Raw genomic sequence first — 26,350 nt, 5'->3', positions numbered from 1 at the left:
GATGAAAAATCTTGGTAATTATTTTAGTAGATGTGACAACATGCTTTGACCAGCTGTTTGCACGTGAAGTTGATTTGTTTTCATTTTTTGCTGGAAATTTTTCCAAATTAAGAAGTAATTAATTAGTGATTGGTGTCATTAAAAGTTCAGTAGCTGATCTAAAAGCTGTAAAGTATTATATTGATTCAATTGTATCTATGTAGAGTAATATTAGGTTTCTAATATTAGGATAATCTAATATACTTTTGCTATCTGTGTTTGCTTTTAGCCAATACAAAATCAATCCTTTGATTACTATAGAATAAGTGGTAATTTTTTCTTGTTGAAATTATTTAATATATTATCACAGATTGGAAATAGCAGAAAGTGAGGTATTATTAATTTATTATTACATACCGGCATATGAGGCATACAGGGTCTTCCAAATTGGAACGAATATGATCATTGTGATTTCGGAAACAAAAATATGAAGTCTTGCATATTAAAAAATATATTCGAAATATTGTAAAATGTTTTTTAATTTTTCCTGAGGTTATTTGAAAAGATAGGTAGGTATATCTACAGGGTTGTTCCCACGCTATTCGCTATTCGTAGCCAAATGAGTGTTGTAGCTAGTTATCTCTGATTGTAGCCAAACTATTAGATTTTTAGAAATTGTTAGTGATAGGGTCGTTCCAGGACTACTAAAGCTACGACAGTTTAAAATTATTTGCCAAAATGCCAAAGGTACAGAGTACAGAGTGTCCTAAATAAATAAAAATTATCAAAGTTGTATATTTAAATGGAACACCCTGTATATTATTACATTTTTAGTTTCTACGATTAAAATAAAGGTAAATTTGATTACCGATTTACCGTACTTTAATCTTACCGTTTTTGAAATATTTACGATTTTGTAAAAATGCAGTATAACAATTTTATGATTTATTTCTCTAGGCGTATTTAAGTTTTTAAAATCAATTATTGTACAGAAGTTTTTTTATTTAATAAATCTTGTGTTGCAATAATGAAAATAATACTACCTTATACAGGGTGACTAAAAAAATGTAATTTATTTTAAATAATTACTAGCTTTATACTGCAATAGCTTCTTTAACTTAAATGGAACATCTTGTATATTTTGCAAGCATCAGATGTAATAGTTAATTATCTATAAAATTGCATTATACCATTTGATACTTATGAATAAAATTAAAAAATACAACAAATACAAAATTCTGACTATTAACATGTAAATAGCTAGAATTACATTAAAAAATTAAATGCTTACAATTTATATCAATTCTCTCCTCATTTAAAAAATGGTATATAGACCCGATATACAGGGCCAGTCTTAAATAAGTGCAAATTATTTCGGGACTGGTAGATCTCGATAAAACTCGATAAAAGAAGCATTATTTTCTCTTTACCGTTTTTCAAATAAGTCCAAAATAAGTAAGTTACTTCACGTTGAAAATTTAAAAAATGATTTTTTGCTCGCATTTTGAGAACCACTGGAAAGTGCAATATCTGATATGATGCCAAACAGCGCCCTCTAGCTACCAGGAAAAAATTTATGGAAACAAAATTTATACTGGAGATCATTAAGGAAGAAAAGCTCTTTTAAACGAGCCCTAGTTTGTTTAAATCGGCTAACCTAAACCAGAGTTATCCTTATTTTAATAAAAGCAAGTTTAATCTTCCCCCACCACTTTATTTTATGAAAGAGAGCAAAATTCTCTATATAAAAAAAATTACAAATTTCTCGATGATTACAACAGTAATATTTAAAATACCTGTTCACCTGCATATTATTGAGAAAAACCCTGTTTTCTGATTGGCTATCACAGAAACGCCCCCTAGCGGGAAGCGCCCCCTATTTTCGAACTTGAAAATAATTTCCAACGATTTCTCTTGGTCGATTTGGTTCTTTGAATAAGAAGACTAAGGAAGGAGCATAATGCTATCCATGTATTCATGCATGGTGGGCGGAAAAGCCACCATAAAAGCTCTCTAGGGTGGGGATCCTTGACAGTTCTGTTTGACGATTCATTTGACACATTTGAATTTGATTTGAAATTTTGTGGATTTGTCAGTCTTTACGGAGCTTATTTTATGTTATTTATTATTTATTCTACTACTGATAGTTGTATAAAGGTAGTAAATCTAGATGGAAATTGTGGCAGAACTTAAATTAACAGTGACACTATCGCGATTTATCGAAAAAGACTCTAAAATAGTTGGTTGTGTAGCGTGCGGTAGATCTCGGCAAAAATTGAGTGAAATAATGGAACAACTTTTCGCTAGTAAGTGACTATATAATATACATACGTGTAGTAAACCGATCATTTATGAAATTCACTTAAATTAACTAAATTATATATTTTTCTTGCATTTTAGCTTTTATTTATTACTTGTCAAAGATTAGATGTCAAAGAATTTAGATACGTTAATTTGACTTACCTGCTTCAGTAGCGTATCGGATGTTTGTGTTAATAAATACTTATTATAACTTATCTATTTTTATTAGAATTATATATTTTTATAACAATTTTAATAACTACCAACATTTATTCACAACGCAAAATAAAACAACAAATTATTGAGTCTACCCCACGTCTACTCTACATCATAGTTTTACATTTTTTAAATAAAATTAGAACGACACAGATAAACAGGAATTTAAGTCGGCCATATTTGAGGCCCATCGCGGTGTACCTAAGATTTTTGATATGCTCCTTCCTTAGTCTTCTTATTCAAAGATTTGGTTATTAGAATTTTTTTCCCAAAGTTATACGATAAGTAGTTTCTGAGATACAGCCGGCGTCCATTCTTAGTTGGCCACCCGGTACATTTCTTATAAAATATTAGGAGTTGAAGGCATTTTCAAATCTGACAGACGTCGGTGACATCCTCTGTCATGTGAAAACATAATCCAAAAAAAGTATGTTTCTGTATTAAATTTTATCCATATAAAATTATTTGTGGAACTTAGTAATAGATGGTTCTTATGTTATTATCGACGTTTTTGGAGATATCATAAGGTAAAGAAAACATTTTTGTTCTACATAAGATAAATCAATACGAGTTTTTCAAAAATATCTCACTAGATGGCCCACATGTTCTTGTTATTGACCATTTTGCACTTGGACCATTTCGTATAAAATAAAAGAAAATAAAAATAAAAATTACAGACGAAATTTTAGAATTCCTAGATTTACTGATCAATAGGTTGATTTAAAAACATCTCAATAGATGGCCTTCAGCGCGTTATTATTGATCATTCAAATATTAACGAAAGATAAGATTTACTCTAAAAACATTGGTAATTTATGTACTATATTTATCATATCACATGGCCTTTGCGTAATTTTATTATAACGACTTTGATACGAACAGGAAAAAGTATATAAACATAATGTTATTAATTTATTCTTTTGTAGAGTAATGAAACTTGGTTTTATCCGTCTAAGCAGCACGATGTCAGTTAAAGAAGCAAAAGCAGCTCTACGAAAGAAAATTGCTAAAAGACTCGAAAATTTAAGCCGTGAAGAAATATGTAGACAATCCAAAGTTGTTTTTGATAAGGTTCGTATCAATAGTAAATATATAAAGGGTGTATTTATATAAAGCAAATGAATGAAAAAAATTAAGCGCTGATTCCTTGGTTAAAATAATGCTTGGAATTAAAATATTAAGGGAGGAATATGTTATTCATGTATTCATGGCATTAGAAATGAAATTAACATCATAAATTCCCATTTTTGACAGTTTTGTTTGACGTTTCAATTGACAGATTTGAATTTTTTCCGAATGTATTGTGCTTTTCTGAGCTTGTTTTATGTTATTTATCATTTATTCTACAATTGTTTTATTAAGAAATAGTTAATAAAAAAATAAGGATATTGCGTCAGAACTGAAATTAATTTCAGAAAAAAACTGTAAAATACCGGGTGCGTCTCAAAAGTGGCTCACCCCTATAACTTTTTTATTTTTTCAGATAAAAAAACGAGATTTGTTATGTTAGTATATGACATAAATTAGGATTGATTGACGTATTTAATTGTTTTCGGTCACTTCCTGTTTTAGCGGAAATGACTACAACTTTTGATTTTTAAATGGCAACCTCGGTATTTTTTACTTTATTCGATAGAAAATGACACTCTGAGTAGAATGATATACCATTTGTCAACTTTTGACACGACATTTTCTCATATGGTTTTCAAATACGCTAACGAGCCACTCTCGTTCCATTTGAAAAAATTGAGATTTTATTAAAAATACGATTTGAGCATTTTTTAACCGGCCAGGATAAGAAACGAAAAACATTAGACGATCAAATCTATTTTTCCAAGGCTCCTTAATTAAATATTAGTGTTTATAACACAGCCCATGGTAGTCATTTCCGGTGAAACAGGAAGTTACAGAAACAATTGAACACGTCAATCAATCTTAATTTATGTCATATATACTAACATACCAAATCTCGTCTTTTTATCTGAGAAAATAAAAAAGTTATAAGGGTGATACTTTTGAGACGCACCCGGTAGAGTTAGTTGCGTGCGGTAGATCTCGATATCGATGGAAATAAGAAATAAGGGAATACTTTTCACTGGTAAGTAACTATACAGGGTGGTCCGAATTGTATTTGGTAAATTTCAGCATCATATTAAGTTGATAAAAATGTAGATAAAAATAAGTAAAAAAGTTCGTGTAAATATTATAAAATGCTTCGTTTCGGAGATACAGGGTGTAGAAGTTTCATTTATATTTCGATTCTTTCAAAATAATTTCTGAACTAATGTCGGTATTTGGATGAAAATTGGTGTTTGGGTGTATTTTGACATGAGGATTTTGATTTCGCTATCACTATTACTCCTATTTGTAGGGAGCGAACACTGCTGTGCGAAATATATACATTTACTGTTTTTTACGTAATAAGGTCTCTTGGTAAAAATCGCTACGACGAAGCATTCTTAAGAGATTTGTAATCGAAATAATCAAACAAATCGGACAAAAACTGCTCCTGTTGAAATATTTTGAGCGATTTTTATCAAGCGATGTATATTTTGTCACTCAGTAGTAGAGGCGCAACGGGGGGGGGGGGCAGGGGGTTGTTGCGTGTCGTATAATTGCGTGTCGTATAAAATTGGTTTTAACCTCACATGAATCTTATCTTATAGTGACCTAAGCCCCCCCAAAAGACTTGAGCCCTCCTAAAAGTATATGTCTAGATACATGGATATGGTCATCCTACGTCCAAGTAGGAGTCATATGACATCGAAATCAAATTTCTCATGTCAAAAAACACCTAGATACCAATTTTCCCTAAATATCCACGTTAGTGCAGAAATGATTTAGAAAAAATTGAAATAAAAATAAAACTTTACACCCTGTATCTCCAAAACTAAGCATTTTAGGACATACATTTATGAAAACTTTTTTACATTTTTTTTATCTGCATATTATGCTGTCTGAAATTTCCTGAATACAATTCGGACCGGATATACTCTTTATTTTTAACAAGGAATCATCCTTTAAACTTTTTTGAATTTATTTTCAAACTTCCTATACAGGGTGTCCCAGAAATAAGTGCAAGTATTTTAAGGGGTGGTAGATCTCGATAAAAGAAACATATTTTCTCTTTATCGTTTATCAGATAAGTCCAAAATAACGGAGTCATTTTACTTTGAAAATTTGCAAAAAAAAATTTTGCCAAGATTTTTTGCTAAAATTTTGAGAACCACTGGATCTTTTCTGGATTTTCTTTCTTGTAAATTTTATCTAATACCTATGCTGCCATATTATCAAGAAATTATGTTTTAAACTAAAAACTAAAAAAATTTTCAAAAAATTTTGAATTTTCAAAAAAAATTTTTCGCGAAAAAAGCCTCATAGGCGTGTTTCTGGTTACCAGTTAAAATACTTGCACTTATTTCTGGGACACCCTGTATAATGGAAGAAAGGTATTATTTATTTGGCTGATAATTATTTGTTGTATATTATATTTTTTTAGTTGGTTAATTTACCAGTTTTTAAAAATAGCAAGCGCATCTCTGTTTATCTTAGCATGAATACTGAAGTTGACACTGAACATATCGTCAGAAGAATTTTTGAGCAAGGGCAACTATGTTTTGTCCCAAGGTAAGTTAACTGCCACTACACTATTCGCGAAGTAAGTCAAAGTCGAATAATGTAGAGGGCTATTACCACGTAAAAAAGGCAAAAGAAAAAAAAATGGTCAAGTGCGTGTCGGACTCGCGCACGAAGGGTTCCGTACCATTCATTATCTACAGGGTGGTCCGAACTGTATTCCGGAAACTTCGCCAGCATATTCTGCAGATAAAAATTAGTAAAAAAGTTCTTATAAATGTATGTCCTAAAATGCTTAGTTTCGGAGATACAGGGTGTAGAAGTTTCATTTTTATTTCGATTTTTTCCAAATAATTTATGAAGTAACATAAATATTTGGATGAAATTTGGTGTCTGGAAGTTTTTTGATATGAGAAATTCGATTTTGATGTCAATATGGCTCCTACTTGTAGAGGGCGCCACCTACATATTTTTAACTGATTTCAAGAGTAATAACTTTTCATCCGTACCTGTATAAACCTACTAAGTCCAAACATATACATTTACTACGTTTTTAACGTAAAAAATATCTCTTAATAAAAATCGCTACGAGTAATAGTTTTCGAGATATTTGAAATCGAAATTATCAATACCTGTCATCATTTTCATAAATTATATAAACATGTTGACTAAATAGTTAACAGACGGAAATCATAAATTTGAAATGTTTTTGTGCCAAATCATCACCAATCATCATTTTTTCGAAGAAAATTTTATGATTAATTTAAAAAAATAAAATTTTTCCAAATTTATCTTTTTAGTCCTATAACCAGGAGGGTGACAGTAAACCGGAAAATTGGAAACAGTTCTGGCGCGGTCTTACCCAGGCAGAAAGCATGGCCTTCTAGACTGTCCTAGACAAAAATCTGAATATTTCTATATGATTTCTGTCAATTTTAGTTACGGAACATTTTTATGCACGTCGGCGTCCTCTTCTTTTGTCTGTGTGTCAGCCATGTGTCAACTCCCGAGGCCTCTGGCAAGATGCTGGCAAGGTCGGGCGCCATTTTAATTTTTGCCGTTTTAGATTTGATTGGAAGTTTGTTTATGATATTTCGGCAGAAATTTATAAGTACAAAGATGTTTTTTGATATAAAGTTCCTTGTTAACACTTTAATAAAGTATATATGGTATTAATTACATGAAGAAAATGATGAAATCGACGTTTCTACGTGTAGTACGTATGGGCCATATATGTAAAAATAGGTAATATATTAACTGTTTTTATATTTTTTTAGCTTTAGATCCAAGGATCTTGGGATATTCTTTACCAAGGATTTTTCCGTATCTCTACTTTAAAGACTGATCGGTGATTTTGAGCAATTGAAAGCAAGTTACACAAGGTAAATTATGATTATTGAACTATTATTAGCCTACATTAATTATCTACAAGATGAACAGAAATGCGTAATTACATATCACATAGGTACCTATTATCCTTGTTTATAGGCTATTATGTATTTTCATAGCAATAATGCTATGTATGTAGATTATTTTTAAAATACAAATGAGGTATTAGATGTATATGTATCATATTTTTTATTCATTTTATTTTCATTCAAGTCCTGTTTGATTTAATTCACAACAGTCTTATGTACCTATTATGTTTTTTTTTACATATTTTTTTTTTGATTCCAGGTTTTGCGTGGGTTCCTGTTGTCTTTTTCTTGCTTCCAGTTAGTTTTACGCCCGTGAAGCTGTGAAAACATTTATTTATCTTCAAGTTTCTGTAAGTTAGTGCATTGTTACTTTACTAATTCACTTTAACACAGCATCTCTGATGTTATTTAAATATTTTGATATTGATACAGTAGTTTATGGGTTTATAGCTCTTTAATTGTGTTGATTTGCATATTTACATTGTTTTAAATTCCAAATAAATATTTTTGACTAATTTTGTTGTATTATTTACTACTAGAAAAAGTAAAAAGTATATTAACCCTCATTTAAACCTCCTGAACAGCCCGCCATTAAAAACCGGAAACGGAAATAAATTTCATAAAATTGAAATTGTCATGTCAATGAAGTGTCTATGTCATGTCAAATCATGTCAAATGTCCCAGCCGCCATATCTGAAAATTAGTTACCCAGGCAGCCACGCTGTTTCCATAATTTAACATTGACTTGACACTTCTTCTTGTATTTATTATTTTATGCCTATAACTATCTACTCAATATGTTTATTTTTTGTCAATAATGACATGTATTGACTATTCCCATTCTAAATATCTCGAGAAGGGTTGCTCGTAACGATTTTTACCAAGAGACATTTTTTACGTAAAAAAACACGAAAATATATATTTTTTCACTCAGCAGTTCTAAACAGGTACGGACAAAAAGTTATTACTCTTCAAAACACTTAAAACACATGTAGGTGGCGCCCTCTACAAATAGGAGTTATAATGACATCAAAATCAAATTTCTCATGCCAAAAAACTATCAGACATCAATTTTCATCCAAATATTGACGTTACTTCAGAAATTATTTGGAAAAAATCGAAATAAAAATGAAATTTCTACACCCTGTATCTCCGAAACTAAGCATTTTAGGACATACATTTATAAGAAGTTTTTTACTTCATTTTATGTGCAGAATATGCTGCCGAAGTTTTCGGAATACAGTTCGGACCACCCTGTATACAATATTAGACATTATATTATTATAAACTTTTTTCCGATTTAGCTGTAATTTTGAATTGATTTGCGCGTATAAGTAATTTAAAAAAAAATGAAGAAACACATTACTAAAAATTGTATTAATCAATAGTAGAAATAAAAGTAGAAATAAATATGTAAAAATATGTAAAAATTAAAAAAAAACGATTAAAAAAAGTCGCCTTGACTAGGATTCGAACCTGCCTTACTCCGGCTCCAACGTCATAGCAGCGTAAAGTCCTAACGCTTTAATCACGTGGACTTGAAAGATTCTATGTAAAATTCTTACTTAAAAGATAATGTTTAGTGAAAGTACTTTTTTATTTATAAACATTTATTTAATTCTGTTTTTAGTATTTGTTCTTATAGCGGCAACATAGATACATTATCTGTAAAAATTTCAACTGTCTAGCTATACCGGTTCATAAGATTAGTGATTCCCACGAGACCAACGAGACGAAACTTTCATAAAGTCTTGTCTTGTCTCGCCGATAAAATAAGAAGTCTCGTATCGAGTCTCGTCTCGGAGCCTCATCCAGTCTCGTCTCGTCTCGCGTCTCGTACAAGAGTCTCGTGAAAGTATTGAAATTTCATCATGCATAATCCTTGTTCCAGTCCAGTACGGGATATGTATTTATAGTTTGTACAAAACAACCTTGGGATCACGTGACATTTGTAAAGAAACCGGAACATTTTTGTAATTTATCTAATTTTTCTTGTTTATTTTTTATTAACTAATCGATATTTATTAGGCTACAACTAAAATTTAAACATTGAGGGTGTAAAAAAAGATTGATTTCAAGTTATGTGTTCCCAAAGTTGTTTTGTTTGAGCTATAGTTACTATAATATAAAAGTAGGATGAAAAAATTACAAACGTTGAAAAATAAATTATATATTTCATAGTAATATGTAAACACAAAACAAAAACCAAAAACTTAACATTAATTTTGAAAACAAGTAAAAACAATAATATTGGCACTAACAGCCTTCTCGGTCGCAAATGTTTTTGTTTCTCACCCAGTCATTTAGGCATAACAAACATCGTGCAGATTCATTATTAAGGCGATTTCTGTGTTTTCTAATGGTTAACGCAGCACGGGAGAATAATCTTTCCGCCGGGACTGAGGTAGCTGGAATACTCAAGAGATCTCGTGCCATGAAACTTAAAATGGGAAGTTCAGTACCATGAGTTCTCCACCATTGTAATATGATTATTACAACAGTTCTCCACCATTGTAATGTGATTATTCCTTTTCTAGCCCACATATTTAATGAATGTATAACTTCCAGAGTTTATCCGACTCAATGGAAGGTAGCTACTGTAACGCCTATTCCTAAAATAAATAATCCTGGTAGTTTTTCAGATTTAAGACCCATAAGCCTTTTACCTACCTTGTCAAAGATATTTGAAAAGACGATATACATACAACTTGTTAGTTATCTGAACGATTCGAACCTTATACCGCCCACTCGGTCAGACTTTCGAAAGGGATATAGCGCAGCTTCTGTGTTATTAAGTGTGCTTGACGACATTATATCTGCAGCTGATGAAGGCCGAACTTCTGCTTTGATAATGCTGGATTATAGTAAGGCATTTGACGCGTTGGACCACATGTTGCTTGTTTGGGTATTACGGGTTCTCTGTGGCTGCTGTTAATTTCTTTCACAGCTATTTAGTTGATAGGTCCCAATTTGTTTCGATGAATGGTAATCAATCGGAGGCAAAGTTTACTACTAAGGGCGTTCCTCAGGGATCCATTCTCGGTCCGTTACTTTTTATTATATACACCATGGACATAGCAGTGGACGATAACCACTGCAAAATGCATAGATATGCCGACGATACCCAATTACATTTAAGTTTTAGAAAATCAGAAGCATACGAAGCCCAGAACAAAGTTGAACAGTGTTTAGAAAAAATATACACTTATTCCAGCAAGAACGGGTTAAAACTAATCCGACAAAGTCAGTAATCGTTTACTTCGGACCAAATAATAACTGGGCGGCCCAGAACATGAAAATAAAAATGTCTGATTCGATTATCTCCGTAGAAAGGGAATCAAAATATTTAGGACTTATATTTGACTCGCAGTTGAGGTTTAGATCTCAAGTGAGTAAAGTGGTCAGGGCATCGTTCATCTCCTTAAGAAACCTATACAAAAACAAAGATTTTCTAAACTATAAATTAAAAAGCAATTATGTGAGGCTCTTGTATTATCACAGTCCAATTATTGTAATTTTGTTTACGGGCCTTGTCTCGATCAAAAATCTAAGAGACAGTTACAGAAAGTACAGAATTCATGTATTCGCTTAATATACGGATTAAGATCGAGAGACCATGTTACATATAAACTAGATATGTTGAATTGGCTAAATATTGAAGACAGACAAAAGTTACATTTTGCATGTTTTTACACAGAATTTTGCGGAATGGTTTTCCTGAGTATTTAACTAATAAACTTAAATTTCGATACTCTAACTATGCTATAAGGCAGTGTAATAATATGGAAATTCCCAAACATCGCACGGCGCTATATCAGCGTTCTTTTCTCCTACCTGGCAACCAAGATGTACAATTCCAACTTGAATCTATACTCCCCTTGATTTAAAGACGTTCACTTTCAAAACAAAATTAAAAACTTATATGTTGAGCGGATATAGAATTACACAATAATTTGATTTATTAATTTTTGTATCCTTTACGGAACAATTTTCATTTTTTACTGTTTTTGCTTTAACTTATTAAGTTGTTGATTTTTCTTTATCTAAAGTATATTGTTAATTTTCATTTTTCTTACTAATTCTTTTTTCTTTGAATGTTATTTTTTAAGAATGTATTATATTATTTACTTCTTTATATGCTCGGTTAACTTAACAGCTCTGCTGAATTTCGCCGAGTAAAAAATAAAGACGTTATTTATTTATTTTATTTATATCTGTGTCTTTATTACACCGGGGAATTGAATAGTATTTTTGAAACTACTGCATCCATTCTCATTCGGCAGGGGAGGATTTACTGCGTACAAGGCATCAAAATCAATTGCAAAGTCCGATTTTTCAGGTCCAGGATTTTCTCGTCCTTGTTGCGCCACCGCTGTTTCTGTCGAACGTTGTCCCTCTAATTGATGAAAATAGACTTTACAAATATCTTGAAATTTAAGAATCGAATTATCTTTTAATTCTTGATCCCATTTTGTTATATCAAACGTTTCTAACTTATGGCGTGGATCGAGAATTAAAACTGCAGCATAAATCCAGTTCGTTTTACGATAATGCTTTAGTATTTTGTCTCTTGCAGCCTGAAAACCAATAATAAGCTGCTCTTCAACAGAGGTTCGATTTGTTTTTCTGTCCCATGCAAATATTTTGCTCTCAAGATTATCTATTAGTATATATTGATACATACAACCACCATAGGTAAGGTGTACTTCTCTCCTCCGAGTTTTTTGGAAAGTATTTGAAAGTTGATTAATAATTTGTGCACTTCTTCTAGCAGTATCCATTCTTCATCTCTAAGTGCATATGGTTTTAAATCAACAACATTTTGACATAATACACCCAGTCCATGTCTGCCTTTAAGAGCTACTTGCAACATATCATCACTGGAATTCCGGCGTGTAGGTACATCCAACACAGGTGTCAGTTGCCGAGAATTACCAGTTGCTTCACACGCACTTCGGAACTTAAGTAAAAGTTGGTTTTTAAGTAAAGGTTTTTCAAGTGTTCACCTGTGAGACTCTCGTACAAGACACGAGAAGTCTCGCACGAGACTCGAGACGAGACCAATAAAAGTCTCGTCTCGTATTGTCCGAGTATCGTCTCAAGTCTCGTCTCGAAAACGAGACGAGACCATACGAGACTCTCGTGGGAATCACTACATAAGATAGACCTTTGTGACAGGCGGACGAACGGACAGCGAAGTCTTAGTAATAGGGTTCCCGTTTTTACCCTTTGGGTACGGAGCCCTAAAAATACCGAAACTTTGAGTCTTTTTTTTAAGGTTGATTCTCACTATACCTTCCATATCAGTTCCCTTCCGTTTCCCTTCCGTTAACGTAAAATATTATATCATGTAAATGAATAGGACAATGCACACTATCCGTTCCGTTTCCCTTCCGTTCCATATGCTTTCCTTCCGTTCATTTTTTTGGCGGACGGGCTGAAGCGTATCGGAAACAGCGTTGTCAAGTCCTTACATTTGTACCAGCTCTGTTAAAATTTTGCTGATATTTATTTTTATTCTTTCACCTCTGAATTAAATCTATTACATTTTTCAAAAGATACAAATTTTTAAAATTAAACTTTCGTAATAATATAAATTGTACAGCAAAAAGTATGGAACTGATACGGAACGGAAGCTTATGTATAGCGTCAATACAATAAAAAATACGGAACGGATATGGAATGGATATGGAATGGAAACGGAAGGTATAGTGAAAATAAACTTTAATAAGGATACTTTTTTTGATTTTTTTAGATACAGTAAATCTGGTATGCAGATGGTTAGGTTGCTGTCAATGGAAGATTGGGAGAATCTTCCATTGACCAAGTGGCATATAAAACAGCCTTTATTGAAAGAAAATCGTGAAGATGCTTTAGAAACAGGTATTATTGTATACAGGGGTAATTCAGCTTTCTGAAAAAGCTCTATAGGGTGTCCCAATATTTTGTGGACATATACTATCTAACTACTACGTTTTTTTTTTGGAATGAAAATTAGTTAATTGTACAGGGTGGGTCAAATTGAACGCTTCGTTGTCACCGTTTCGGAGTTACGGGATGTTTTTCAAAAATATGCATTTTTTACAAATCGCTGTAACTTTTTTGCTATGGAAAATTTTACGTAGAATTTAATGGTTTATGTATAGATTTTCTAAAATTAATAATCTAAGATTATCAACAGAAAAATTGAATTTTTATTAGGGACACCTTGTGTATTTTGAATTAACTGAAAATAACTTAAAATTACCTTCCCAAAAATATAACACAATTGATATTTTGGTTATAGTCCCCTTCTAAATACAGAATTTTTAAAAAATCGCCGCGTTTAACTAGAGGTTTAGGATCCCTTATTGATGATCTTCCCCTAATGGAAATCGAAAACATATTTTTCCAGCAAGACGAGGCACTTCTTAGAACGCTGAGGTTATCAGCATATTTTTGCAGCCAGTTTCGATAATAATTGAATAGCTAGTTTCGTAATACATTTTTACAAGAGACAAAAATGTAGTAAATACTAGAACGGTGATAGCGAACCTATGACCCGTGGGTTAGACCACTGACCCACGCAAGATTTTTAACTGACCCACAATTGCTGGGCAATCCTTTGTTTACGCGATACACTCTGTATATTGTTACGCGATTACACTCTGTATATTGTTACTTTATTTTAGGTGGTTTGGATCTGGTTATTTGTCCAGGAGTAGCATTTACCAAAGACGGACATCGTCTAGGACATGGTGGAGGATACTATGACAAATACCTGAGAAATTTACAAATTAATCAAAGTAATGGTATATCTACAGTTGGAATCGGTTTAAAAGAACAAATTGTTGATGAAATACCAGTTGAAGACACTGACCTTTTGATAGATACAATTTTATTTGATGATAAATAAATGTTTTTTAGAACACCACTGTTTTTTTATATATTCGTCTGGCGATATAGACACACCGGAAAAATCTAGGGATATTATTTTATTAAAGTTAAAAATAAATGTTTTGAATAAACAACCACATATTTGTAGGCCGATTCTTTTTACTTCGATTGAAACGAAGTAGTCACACTCGTTATTTCTAAATTTGGGATATTTGCAGAAGTGTTCGTGCATTTTTTGTCAAATATATAAATCGAATGAACAATGGGCCAACGTTCTCTTCACGGATGAGTCACGGATAGGGAGGCTTAGGATATGGAGAGAACCGGGGAATCTTATTCGGTTGGATCATGTTCAGGAAGTGCACCCTTATCAAGGTGGAACAGTTATGGTTCAAGGAGTCCAGTTAGGCCGAAAAACCGATCTCGTTTTTCTTGAAAGGTTTCTAACAGGAATCACATATCGTGATTTAATTCTTGAGCCTGTGGTGTTACCATATGCCAATGATTTTGGGAGAAACTTCATTCTCATGCATGACAATGCACGGCCTCATACAACCAGAGTGGTAAATGAGTTTATCAATGCTCATCAATTAAACATCTTACCCTTGCGGACACAATCTCCTGACCTCAACCCCATCGAGCACGTATGGGACGCGGTCCAAAAAAGAATTTTGAGAATTTTTGAGTGAAACTCGTAGGGATCTGGTTCGGGCCGTGAATGCAGCGTGGCAGGCTGTACATCAAGAAGAGATGGACAACCTGATCAGGAGCATGGAGAGACGATGTAGGGCTGTAATGAATAGTAGAGGAGGCCATACCCTTTATTAAGTAAAAATGGTTTTATCTTTTTTTTAATTCACAGTTTAGAAGAACAAAAAATGTGTGTATTTTTTTGAGTTCAATAAAAATCAAGGTAAATTTAAAAAATTCGGTAAATTTCGCATTTTTATTTCCAAAAAAACTATTTGTTTATTTTAATTTTATTATATCAGAAATGCAAATAATAAAATTACTGACGATGGCTGGATAAATTTGTAATATCCCTAGACTTTTCTGATGCGTGTATATGCGTCTGGCGAAATATTCCTTGACTCATTAGGCACACTTTAGTAATGTGATTAAAAATAGCTGGATAAACGGCGCCGAATAATCGAATAGAGGAACATTAAATCCTAATAAATGTTGCAAAATAAAACACTAAATCACAATAATACACCAAAACTGCGTTTTAATCATCTGTTAATAATGCCAACATGGTTAGCGAAACGCGCGTCCAGTGTAAAAGTAAAAGTTTTTGGTGTATTCTGGTGATTTAGTGTTTTAATTTGCTGTTGTAACACCAAAGATTCCAACCCCCAACTGTAATCAAAAGAAATATTATTAAAAAAAAAAGATCTTTTACACCATGATGTAAATTTAAAACGCTCACAAAGAAAGTTACCTTCACCATATTGTCAAGATTTCTGACGTTATATTTTGACATGAACCAAACAAATATTAAAATACAGGCTGTTAAATACGGTAATGTGTAATCTACAGTATGTCCCCGGATTATCTTTACAAGAGGAAAAACCTTTTTACTATTGACGTTTTGAGAAAAATGTGTTCTTCATAAAGCAGAGAAAATTAAAAAAAATCATGAAAATATAGTTGAAATTTTAGAATTAATTATTAATTAGTAAAAAATAGCTAGTATTTGCAAGATCTTAGAAAAAATACATTATGTTAACGCTATTTTCTAAAGAAAAACGATATAATGTGAAAAGTTAATTTTAGTTTATTTTATTTTCTACCTAAATTCATATAAAATAATATAAAATCTAATATTTAATTATTTCTTTTTCTCACGAATGCACCATTCTACAGACCATGACGTCACGCTAATGAGAAAGGCAGCTGTAAGGACATGACAGGTTATAATGTCACTACTTGTCGAATATTTGATGTAATCTGCAAGAAATTATAAGGAATTAATAAGTATTATAAGAATATCTGTATATTCTTTATCAAAGCTTTAACAAAAATTAAGTGTATACCGTACGATCGAAAAAAAAACGGCATCAAAGACGGCTGGGGTAATGACAATCGATTCTGCAAAAAAGGCCTGACGTCATGTCAGTTCTTGGCTCGTCTTCTTGATTTTTTAATGAAGCTTATTACTGCCAGCTGTCTGTTAAGGAGGTTGTAATTTATTTTTATATTGTGTAAAAATGATTTCTAAATGGTGTAGTTTAAAATTCGAAAGAAAATATTATTTTGGAAATAGGTTTGTGGGTCTGGAAAGGTTCTATCCAAAGACATTATAAAGATAGACCGAACATCTCATTCATAAATACTCGTTGGTAGTGTATCAAACATTCCAATGTGTCAAACAAGGACAGAAGAGACAGAGAAGTCTAAAATTTCCGACCCCGGCAACTAGGCGCATTTGGATTGTTCTAATATACTACATTAACACTTTTTCGTCAGATGAGTTTTGTTATAAGGTCTAATATAATAATACAATTAATATCCCACATATACTTATGTTGAAACGCTAGTAGTTTTCGAAAATCACTCCAACGTCGATTTTCAATTTAAACTTTCAGTTACTTCTATATAAACTTTCAGTTACTTTTGAATATTTACAGGGTGACTCAGGCTTCCGAAACAGTTCTATATTAGGTTTGTGGTTAGTGACTTTTCTTTCAATTTTTTTTCAGAATATGGAGACATTTAGGCACATTTTAGACATTTTTTCAAACCAAAGTAGTAGATTTGCCATTAAATTTCCATTCCAGAAATATCTAGGGTTGCCACTTGTCCTTTTTTGGAATAACTTGTCCTTTTGACTTTTTTTGGCTTAAAAAGTCATTTTTATTTACGTATTTTCCCTGAGAAAATTACCTACAGCAAACAGAAATATTCTTTTCGCCCAAATTTAATTAGGAATGTTATAAAACTTAACTTATAAATAAATTTTTCTTGTTTAGAATAGGCAACATTATTTAGAACTTCCCGTTTAATCTCAAATGATAGTTTAGATTTTAGTTTTACCTTTTTTATCTTAAAAAGGAATTTTTCAAAATTAGTACCTAATTAGTAACGATTTAGTTAGTTCGCAATCGATAGCTTCCTGTGAACTACTGTGTAATAGTTGTTTAATCTTGTATTATTAATAACTTCCTATACCTAAAATCAATATTTAATGAGAAAATTGTGTTTTTTTTGAAAATATAAGACAAGATTTGACTTTCGGTCTTGTTCTTGTATTATGATGGCTCTGATACGAGGCAATTACCTTTTAGTCTCGCAATAGAAGGCATTTATCATTAAAAGTATAAAATCTGTGTGCTACAGTATGGGATTTCTGTCACATAATAATGAATACCTATTACGTTTATTTACAAATCCATTACTTTTAAAGGTAGCTTCATCAGATAATCAAATTTTAGTTAAATGTCCTAATCTTCATGAACTGTATTAAGCATATGTATTGCGGTTTGAATCACCCTGTATGTTGACAAAAATTTTTTGAAAATGTGCGTTACAATGGCCCCCATCTTATGTAAAAAATTGAAATAAAAATCACAAACCAAAAACGTAATAGGTAAAAAGCTTTTTTGGAGGCCTGGGTCGCTCTCTATATAGGTATGTATAAAACTAGTAGCCTAAGAATTATTTACAGTTCGTCCCATTCTAAAAAAAGTTAAACACACCGTACAAATAACTCTAGGAAGATGTATTTGTACGGTGATAAAAAATTGTCTAAACAAGGCCAAAGGGGCAGATATAATAAAGCAATAAAATGTAAAAAAGGACGGGTAAACACCTATGTTTATTTATTGAGCAAAATTCCTTTAGAATAACCTATAATGACCAAAATAGGACGCAATTTTAAGAAAAAAATGTCACTTTCTGGCTTATAATAAAGTTTCAAATGTAACGTTCATATTTAAATTTGTTATGATGTACAACAGTTAGGTAGTAATTGAGACAAATTATAATTCAATTACCGGCTACTACGTTCTTGTTTTAGTAGATCAAAATTCAACAAATATAATTAGAAATTATTTTAATTGTGAAAGGCTCCCTTGTGGGACGCCTATGTACGATTACGGCGCGGCGGAGACAATACCTACCTGTGGAAAGCGAAATTCGGGTAATTTGAGCTTATTTGTCCACACATTTGACACTGTCGTACCATATTGAAAATTCGCAGATTCAAAAGTACATTAAACAAAAACAAAAACTACTGAAAAACACTGAAAAGTTCACTTCGGACTTGATTCCGACTTCAAACACACCGTAAGCTAAACGTAGTACGCTATAATATATATTCTTCCTAAATCTATGGTTCTATCCTTTCCAGACCCTTTCATTTTTTCTCTTCCAAAGGTTTTTAATCTTTCTACAATTAGTGTTCATTTTTGACAAGTTTTATGTCATTTTTAGGCATAAAATTGTCATCGAAAATTATCATCGATATCCCCAGTCGTCTTTGACACCGTTTTTTTCGTTCATAAAGTATAGTAGTTTTCGATCATACATCTATAGTCTGTCCAACGATTCACGAAAGATTCCGCCAGATGACATCCGAAAAATGACAGACACAACTGTCACTGTCATATATCTTCTCGTTGGACAGACTATATATTAAGAGAATTATTAAAATACCTATAGTGAACAGATCTTACTCATTATTGCTCCGCATATCAAACAGGTACTGCCATTGGCTACCATATATAAAGAAAATGCCGATGAAAATCTGTCTGGATATTCTTCAGATATTACCAATGATACAAGAGTTTCTATGAAGCAACGCAGCGTACCCAACACGGCCATTATTACAGTTTTCCACCAGAAGGAGTCGTACGTGAGCCACCCTGTAAATAACAAATTAATCGTCATTAATAGTTAATTGATAGATAGTACCTAACTTGAACTCTTATTGTCTACCATTCTAAAAGGCCCCCTTCACGTTGAGATCGGTATCGATACGTGTATCGCGACAGGAAGCGATACATGTATCTGAGATTTGTATCCATGTTTCAAAGATTCCTACACGTTGAGACGGAATCAGGAAACATCAGTGTTCAAATTGAAAACAAAATGGTGCTGCCTGCCATGCCCGTGCTTGTAGCAGTGGCATTTGTATTATTAGGCACTTCAAAAAAGAAAAAAAGATGAAAAAGCTATGTATTTTTTTAGTGACAAAACTAAGATCACTATTAGCATACTTTTCCTTGCACTTGTTCACCAAAACTGTCATTGCTAATTCTCTAAGTTGTCTATTTGAATATTCTTGGCATTTTGAGTTCCACAAACACGGATATAATTTATATAAATTCAAAAATTCCTCCCAAAACTCACGATCTTCCATGTCGGAAACGAGTGGAAATGACACTGTTTGACAATATTTTGGTATCGCGATACATAATAACATCAACATACACGTTGCGACAAATATCAGTTGCATGCGTTTGGTATCGAAGTTTCACTACATTGATACAGACGGCGATACCATCCGATACCGATACAGCGATACTGAGACAGACAAATACACTGTGATGTTTGTGTCAAGATACTGATACTTGCAACATGTATCGATACCGATCTCAACGTGAATGGGGCCCTTAAAAGTCGTTGATTCAAATCCTGCTACTGAAATTAGATTAGTCATTTTTTATTTATAGATAAAAAAATTGGTAAATTCTTACTCAGATGCACTGGGAATAACCCTGGACAGTAAACTCCTGTGGAAAAGACATATTAAGAACATTACCAGCAAAGCCATAAAGGCTCTCATGATATGCAGAAGACTGGCCGGAAATAGATGGGGCTGCTCCCCTAACATTATGCGCTGGATGTATACCATGATAGTAAGACCCATGATTACTTATGGAGCAGTTGCCTGGTACACAAAACTAGAGCAACGGACGGCAAGGCTAAACCTATGCAAAGTCCAGAGACTAGCATGTGTTTGCATCACAGGAGCCATGAGAACCTGTCCAACAGCAGCAATGGAGGTCATTCTAGATCTAACACCACTGCACATTGTCATTGGTAGATATGCCAATGCGACAATGATTAGAATGGTCACTAACGGAATCAGTACTGGGAGAATTGTCAGATCAAGGGCTTGGAACACCCTCAAAAAGGAAATACCACTCCTGCAACTCTCAGTGGACGATATGCCAAGAACGTACAACTTTGACAAACATGTCAATGTAGTATTGAGCAATAAGAAGGATTGGAAGAGCGGAACGCTTGCCCAGCAGTTAAAAGACCATACCATAACTTGGTATACTGATGCTTCCAAAACCAATACGGGAACAGGGATCGGAGTGTTTGCGCCGAGAGCTAATTACTCCGAACCAATGGGCACTTACCCTAGTATCCTACAGGCAGAAATCTACGCTATCGAGAGATGCGTACAACTTATCTTAGATAGGAACTATCGGAAACAAAAATAGCCATCTTGTCTGATAGTCAAGCAGCGTTAAAGGCGATCAACTCAGTATCAATCAATTCGAAATTGGTCAAAGAATGCATAGAGAAGCTGAATAAATTAGGCAAAGAAAACAAAGTCCTCCTACACTGGGTGCCTGCTCACCAAGGGATAGAAGGCAATGAAAAAGCAAATAATCTAGCTAGGAAAGCAGCGAACACTCCACTAACTGAACCAGAACCGTTCTGCTTTCCAAGTGGTAACCAACTCAAGGCGGAACTCAAGAACTTGGAAGATTCCATCCGCAACCTGGAATGGAAATTTTCCAATGGTCTAAGACACTCGAAGAAGTTTCTGAGGGCTTATGATGAAGAAAAATCACAGATCTTCCTGGGTCTGAGTAAGAACAATCTTCGGATTGTCACGGGGTTTTTAACAGGACACTGTCTCCTCAACGAACACCTCAGTAGATTGAAACTAAGAAGAAACGGCGAATGCAGATTCTGTGGGGAAGATGGGGAAACACCAGTACACCTCATCACTGAGTGCGCCGAGATGACAACCATTCGTGCCATGAATTTTGGTACGACTGATATTGGAGATGGAGAACTACCCTCTATAAAACCGTCCCAGATACTGGCTTTTGTCAAAGCCCTGGGACTGTATGATGAGTTATGATTCAAGAAAGGGGGACACAATGGATCTGTAAGGTCGAAGTGATTAACCCCCCTCCCACTCATTCTAAATTCTAAAAAAAAAATTCTACTCAGATGCATAAAATCGCTACGGAAAACATTATTTTTCGGTCAGAACCATATCTTCTGAATATTGTGGTTTTTGTTTCATGTCAACACATGCCTTTGTTAATTTTTAAAAGCAAAATTAACTTGCCTCAAGCATTTTGCAATTTCTTTAATTATCAATATGTTTTAAAGTTAAGATAAAAAACAACCCTGTATAATAAGCCAGATACTAAAGTTTATAAAAAGCTGAGTTTATGAATAATTAAAGTTGATAGAATTATATACAGTTTGCTAAAAAAATTATGAAAATAAGAGAAAAAGTAAAAAAAAAATATAACAGTTTAAAAATTTGACGAAAAAATGTTGTTTTGTATTCTTTTGCATCTGAGTGTATATTTGGTATAAAATGGCTTGCACAAACCAGTTTGTGCAAAATCTACAGTCTAAACCACCCATTAGGGACGATTCTATAGGTAAATGGATTTTTTAAATTACTATAATCACTTCTCACAAAACAGTAGAGAGTTTTTTAAAATTTATTTCTACTTACCTATCCTGAAAATGCTGCTCAAAAGTGCCGCCGCGTAAAACAATCTTCTGCTCTTGTAAACCACGCAAACCGAAACAAGGGACAGTCCAATTCTGGCCAACAAATCAGCTCCAAAGTACACGCTCATCATTGCAGCTATTTCAGAATTGGTGTAGTTCAAATGGGCCAGTACCAAAGGGATGATTGGATAGAAGGCTATATCGGCAGTGAAACACAGTGCCAATCCAATGGAAAGGTTGAGGTATTTGGGGTCCATTAATAGTCCGAAAGAGTTTCTAATCTGATGGCTGTTGAAAAAGAAGTGGACCATTATAGAGGGTGAGTTTCCTACGATCTTCTCTATGTGTATCTCGGAAACTACTGGAGATAGAGAGTCGGTTAAATGGGAAAAGAATTGCACTTTTGTGGGGTCATAAATAGGCGCCTTTCAGATTTTTGAAAAAGTTCATGGCTTTTAGAATTTTTTTTAGAATTTAGAATGAGTGGGAGGGGGGTTAATCACTTCGACCTTACAGATCCATTGTGTCCCCCTTTCTTGAATCATAACTCATCATACAGTCCCAGGGCTTTGACAAAAGCCAGTATCTGGGACGGTTTTATAGAGGGTAGTTCTCCATCTCCAATATCAGTCGTACCAAAATTCATGGCACGAATGGTTGTCATCTCGGCGCACTCAGTGATGAGGTGTACTGGTGTTTCCCCATCTTCCCCACAGAATCTGCATTCGCCGTTTCTTCTTAGTTTCAATCTACTGAGGTGTTCGTTGAGGAGACAGTGTCCTGTTAAAAACCCCGTGACAATCCGAAGATTGTTCTTACTCAGACCCAGGAAGATCTGTGATTTTTCTTCATCATAAGCCCTCAGAAACTTCTTCGAGTGTCTTAGACCATTGGAAAATTTCCATTCCAGGTTGCGGATGGAATCTTCCAAGTTCTTGAGTTCCGCCTTGAGTTGGTTACCACTTGGAAAGCAGAACGGTTCTGGTTCAGTTAGTGGAGTGTTCGCTGCTTTCCTAGCTAGATTATTTGCTTTTTCATTGCCTTCTATCCCTTGGTGAGCAGGCACCCAGTGTAGGAGGACTTTGTTTTCTTTGCCTAATTTATTCAGCTTCTCTATGCATTCTTTGACCAATTTCGAATTGATTGATACTGAGTTGATCGCCTTTAACGCTGCTTGACTATCAGATAAGATGGCTATTTCTTGTTTCCGATAGTTCCTATCTAAGATAAGTTGTACGCATCTCTCGATAGCGTAGATTTCTGCCTGTAGGATACTAGGGTAAGTGCCCATTGGTTCGGAGTAATTAGCTCTCGGCCCAAACAAGTTCATGGCTTACTAGATATTTCGAAAAAAACAAATTTCGGCTATTTTAAAAATTGTCTCTAATTCCATTATAATCTATTTTAGACAAAAAAATTTCAAATAAAAGTTGTAGATAATCACATCCTTAATGAGATTGTCTCCTCCGCTTTTTTCTAAAGCCTGTAATTTTTGACATAATATGATACAAACATACGTTGTTTTTAAATGGAAACCATCGTTGGCTATGACTTCATAAAAAGTGCAATTTTTTAAGCTTTTTAGCAATATAAGCTATAATATGTTTTTTATAGAGTTATAGCCAATTTTTATTATTTTTAAACAATTTCACTTAGTTAGCCATGGAGACAAGTTCAATCGCCGTTGCTCTCAGAAATATGAAGCTGTCACATCCAAACTTTGTAAAAAATTGTAAATATGAATTTTTCAAATGAAGAAAAGCGTGTAGATGCTCGCGCATCAATAGAGTGGTTCCAACCGGTTCCAACATGACTTTCATTATGACCCCTTCCCCCATAATGAAAGAAATGTTAAAAATTATTTATATCATAATTATGCAATTGCATGGGCCTCCTCGATCACCTGACCTATCCACTTTAGATTTTTTATGCGGTATGGTTAGCAATAAGGTTTACAAAAAAAAATTATGAATTAAGAGAGGCACTCGAAGTGGCGGCACGAGAGAAGTTTAATTAAGTCGACCGGTCCTTATGTGAGAATAGATAGTAATTCAGTTTTCAAAAGATTCAACTCAAAACAATGGCGGATTTTTTTAACATTTTCAAAAATAACTTAAACTGTATGTAGTGATATTATTTTTTTAAGTTTTAGTTTGTGTAATGTAAATTGTAAAGAACCGTTTAATAATATATTCTGACTTTTTATAAGTTATAAATCATAACAGAATAAGAATACCATGCAATCTAAGTGAAATTAGCCAAGAAAGATAAGAATTGGCTATAACTAAATTTAACTTTTCTTGTTTTGAAAACCGTTCTCTAAAAAAACGCAACATTCACCGGTCAACGTATTCTCGAAAATGTATGGTCAAGAAAAGTTGAACCAATAATCCTACACGCTTTTCTTCATTTGAAAAATTCATATTTACAATTTTTGTTTATTTTAATTTACAAAGTTTGGATGTGACAGCTTCACATTTCTGAGAGCAAAGACGATTATACTTGTTTCCATGGCTAACTAAGTGAAATTGTTTAAAAATTATAAGAATTGAATATAACTCAGTCATTTTTCGAAAAAAAAACATATTATAGCTTATATCGCTGAAAAGCTTAAAAAATGGCGCATTTTATGAAGTCATGGCCAACTATGGTTTCCATTTAAAAAAAATATGTTTGTGTCATATGTCAAAAATTACAGGCTTTAGAAAAAAACGGAGGACACAATCTCATTAAGGATGTGATTATCTACAACTTCTATCTGAAAACTTTTTGTCTAAAACAGTTTATAATGGAATTAGAGACAATTTTTAAAATAGCCGAAATTTGTTTTTTTCGAAGTATCTAGTAAGCCATGAACTTTTTCAAAAATCTAAAAGGCGCATATTTATGACCCCACAAAACTGCAATTCTTTCCCCATTTAATCGACTCTCTATCTCCAGTAGTTTCCGAGATACTCATAGAGAACATCGTAGGAAACTCACCCTGTATATTATAAACATTACTTTATTACTTACCATATTGTTTGTTTTTCTGATTTCAATTCCTCATTATCATCGTTTTCAGGAAGCTCTTTATTCATCTTTGTCTTAATTATATCATCATCAGAGTTTGCATATAGCATTTCTAAAATATGATTTACTTATTGAATTTGGACAAATTAGTGCCAATGTATACAATATACCGATATCTTCATGGATTCTTATCATTTTCAAATGTTGTTTTACAGGTTGCAGTGTCAAAGCCACTGGAAGAGTTAACAGACTCAGACCCATTAGAACCAGTAACGTTCCTCTGAAGCCAAAGAAACTTAGTGACCAGGTGGAGAAGAATGGCATGGACATGTAACCTATTACCATACCTACAAGGATAATTGTCTATTAGTCGTTATTATAGTAACATTAATTTTATCAAACGAAAACATAATTTATGATATCCACTATCTACGATATACAGTATGTCCCCGGATTATCTTTATATGAGTAAAAACTTTTTTATTATTGAAATATTGAGAAAAATGCTTTCTTCATAAAAATTTTTGCTTCTTCTAAAATGGTTAATCCCGTTTATACTTTTCCAAATTTCCATATTGCTTAAGAAAAAAATAAAAAAAAACATGAGAATATAATTGATTTTTTTCGCGTTTCTATGGTAATATAATTTCGTTTTCATTCTCATATACTAGTCTAAGAGCTACCCATACAGCACATCAAATCACATTTACGATGTGTTTACATTATTAGATGTAAACACAGGGTGACACAATTTCCCCGATGTAAATATAATATGTTTACACATTGTAGTTCAACACGTATGCACAAAGGTTAAACGTCCGCCTCACAATGTAGCCACAGTATAGCATTTACGTATACACAAAGTAAAGGATACACAGTGTGCCGTAGGATACACAGTGCTTGTGTATTACGTTTAAACTCTGTTTACACATTGCAGTTGTGACTACTGCGTGTATACGTGTGTATTTTGCTTCGTATATACATCTTGTGCTAGATAAAACTACTTCTTATGAACAAATTTAGGAAATAATACAAGTTTTGATGCCTAACATTTCGTTCTTTTTAAGAAATATTTATTCAATAATACCAATTATATCTTTTTAGAACGAAAATTAGGAAGGCAAAACTTTGTATTTTCCAAAAGTATTTCGATCGTAAGTTCAAGAGAAGTAGCCTTAAAATTGTTCCATTTTTGTTTTACATTAAATGTACCATTTTCTTCCATAAAATGGACTAAGTGGTTAAAAAAT

At 33.1% G+C, this 26,350-nt stretch overlaps 2 protein-coding genes across 5 annotated transcripts in view; one reads left to right on the top strand and one right to left on the bottom strand.

Moving 5' to 3' along the window:
• The first annotated feature begins 74 nt into the window (after positions 1-74).
• On the top strand, positions 75-14,400 carry LOC115877668 (5-formyltetrahydrofolate cyclo-ligase). 4 transcript variants are annotated; one of them, XM_030893938.1, is made up of 5 exons: positions 75-114; positions 3,423-3,567; positions 5,996-6,123; positions 13,246-13,373; positions 14,162-14,400. In XM_030893938.1, the coding sequence occupies exons 2-5, from the start codon at positions 3,427-3,429 to the stop codon at positions 14,383-14,385; spliced, it is 621 nt and encodes a 206-aa protein (XP_030749798.1). In that variant the 5' UTR covers positions 75-114; positions 3,423-3,426; the 3' UTR covers positions 14,386-14,400. The 4 variants fall into 4 exon arrangements, with proteins under 4 accessions (XP_030749798.1, XP_030749795.1, XP_030749794.1 ...); XM_030893935.1 differs by having other exon boundaries at positions 100-167; XM_030893934.1 differs by lacking the exon at positions 75-114 and adding an exon at positions 2,871-3,023.
• A 1,728-nt stretch (positions 14,401-16,128) lies between these two features.
• Positions 16,129-26,350, bottom strand: part of LOC115877667 (monocarboxylate transporter 1-like) — a 25,020-nt gene continuing 14,798 nt past the window's right edge. The window contains exons 5-9 of the mRNA XM_030893933.1: positions 25,271-25,447; positions 25,104-25,212; positions 22,090-22,376; positions 19,043-19,231; positions 16,129-16,316 (exon numbers count right to left, since the gene is read on the bottom strand). Of these exons, the coding sequence (XP_030749793.1) occupies positions 16,198-16,316; positions 19,043-19,231; positions 22,090-22,376; positions 25,104-25,212; positions 25,271-25,447 (881 nt within the window). The 3' untranslated portion in view covers positions 16,129-16,197. The remainder of the gene's footprint in view (positions 16,317-19,042; positions 19,232-22,089; positions 22,377-25,103; positions 25,213-25,270; positions 25,448-26,350) is intronic.

The sequence above is a fragment of the Sitophilus oryzae genome, unplaced genomic scaffold (genome assembly GCF_002938485.1).
Source record: "Sitophilus oryzae breed Bouriz unplaced genomic scaffold, Soryzae_2.0 scaffold_1496_pilon_pilon, whole genome shotgun sequence".
Taxonomy (NCBI): Eukaryota; Metazoa; Arthropoda; class Insecta; order Coleoptera; family Curculionidae; genus Sitophilus; species Sitophilus oryzae.
This window is presented reverse-complemented; position numbering and strand designations above follow the sequence as displayed.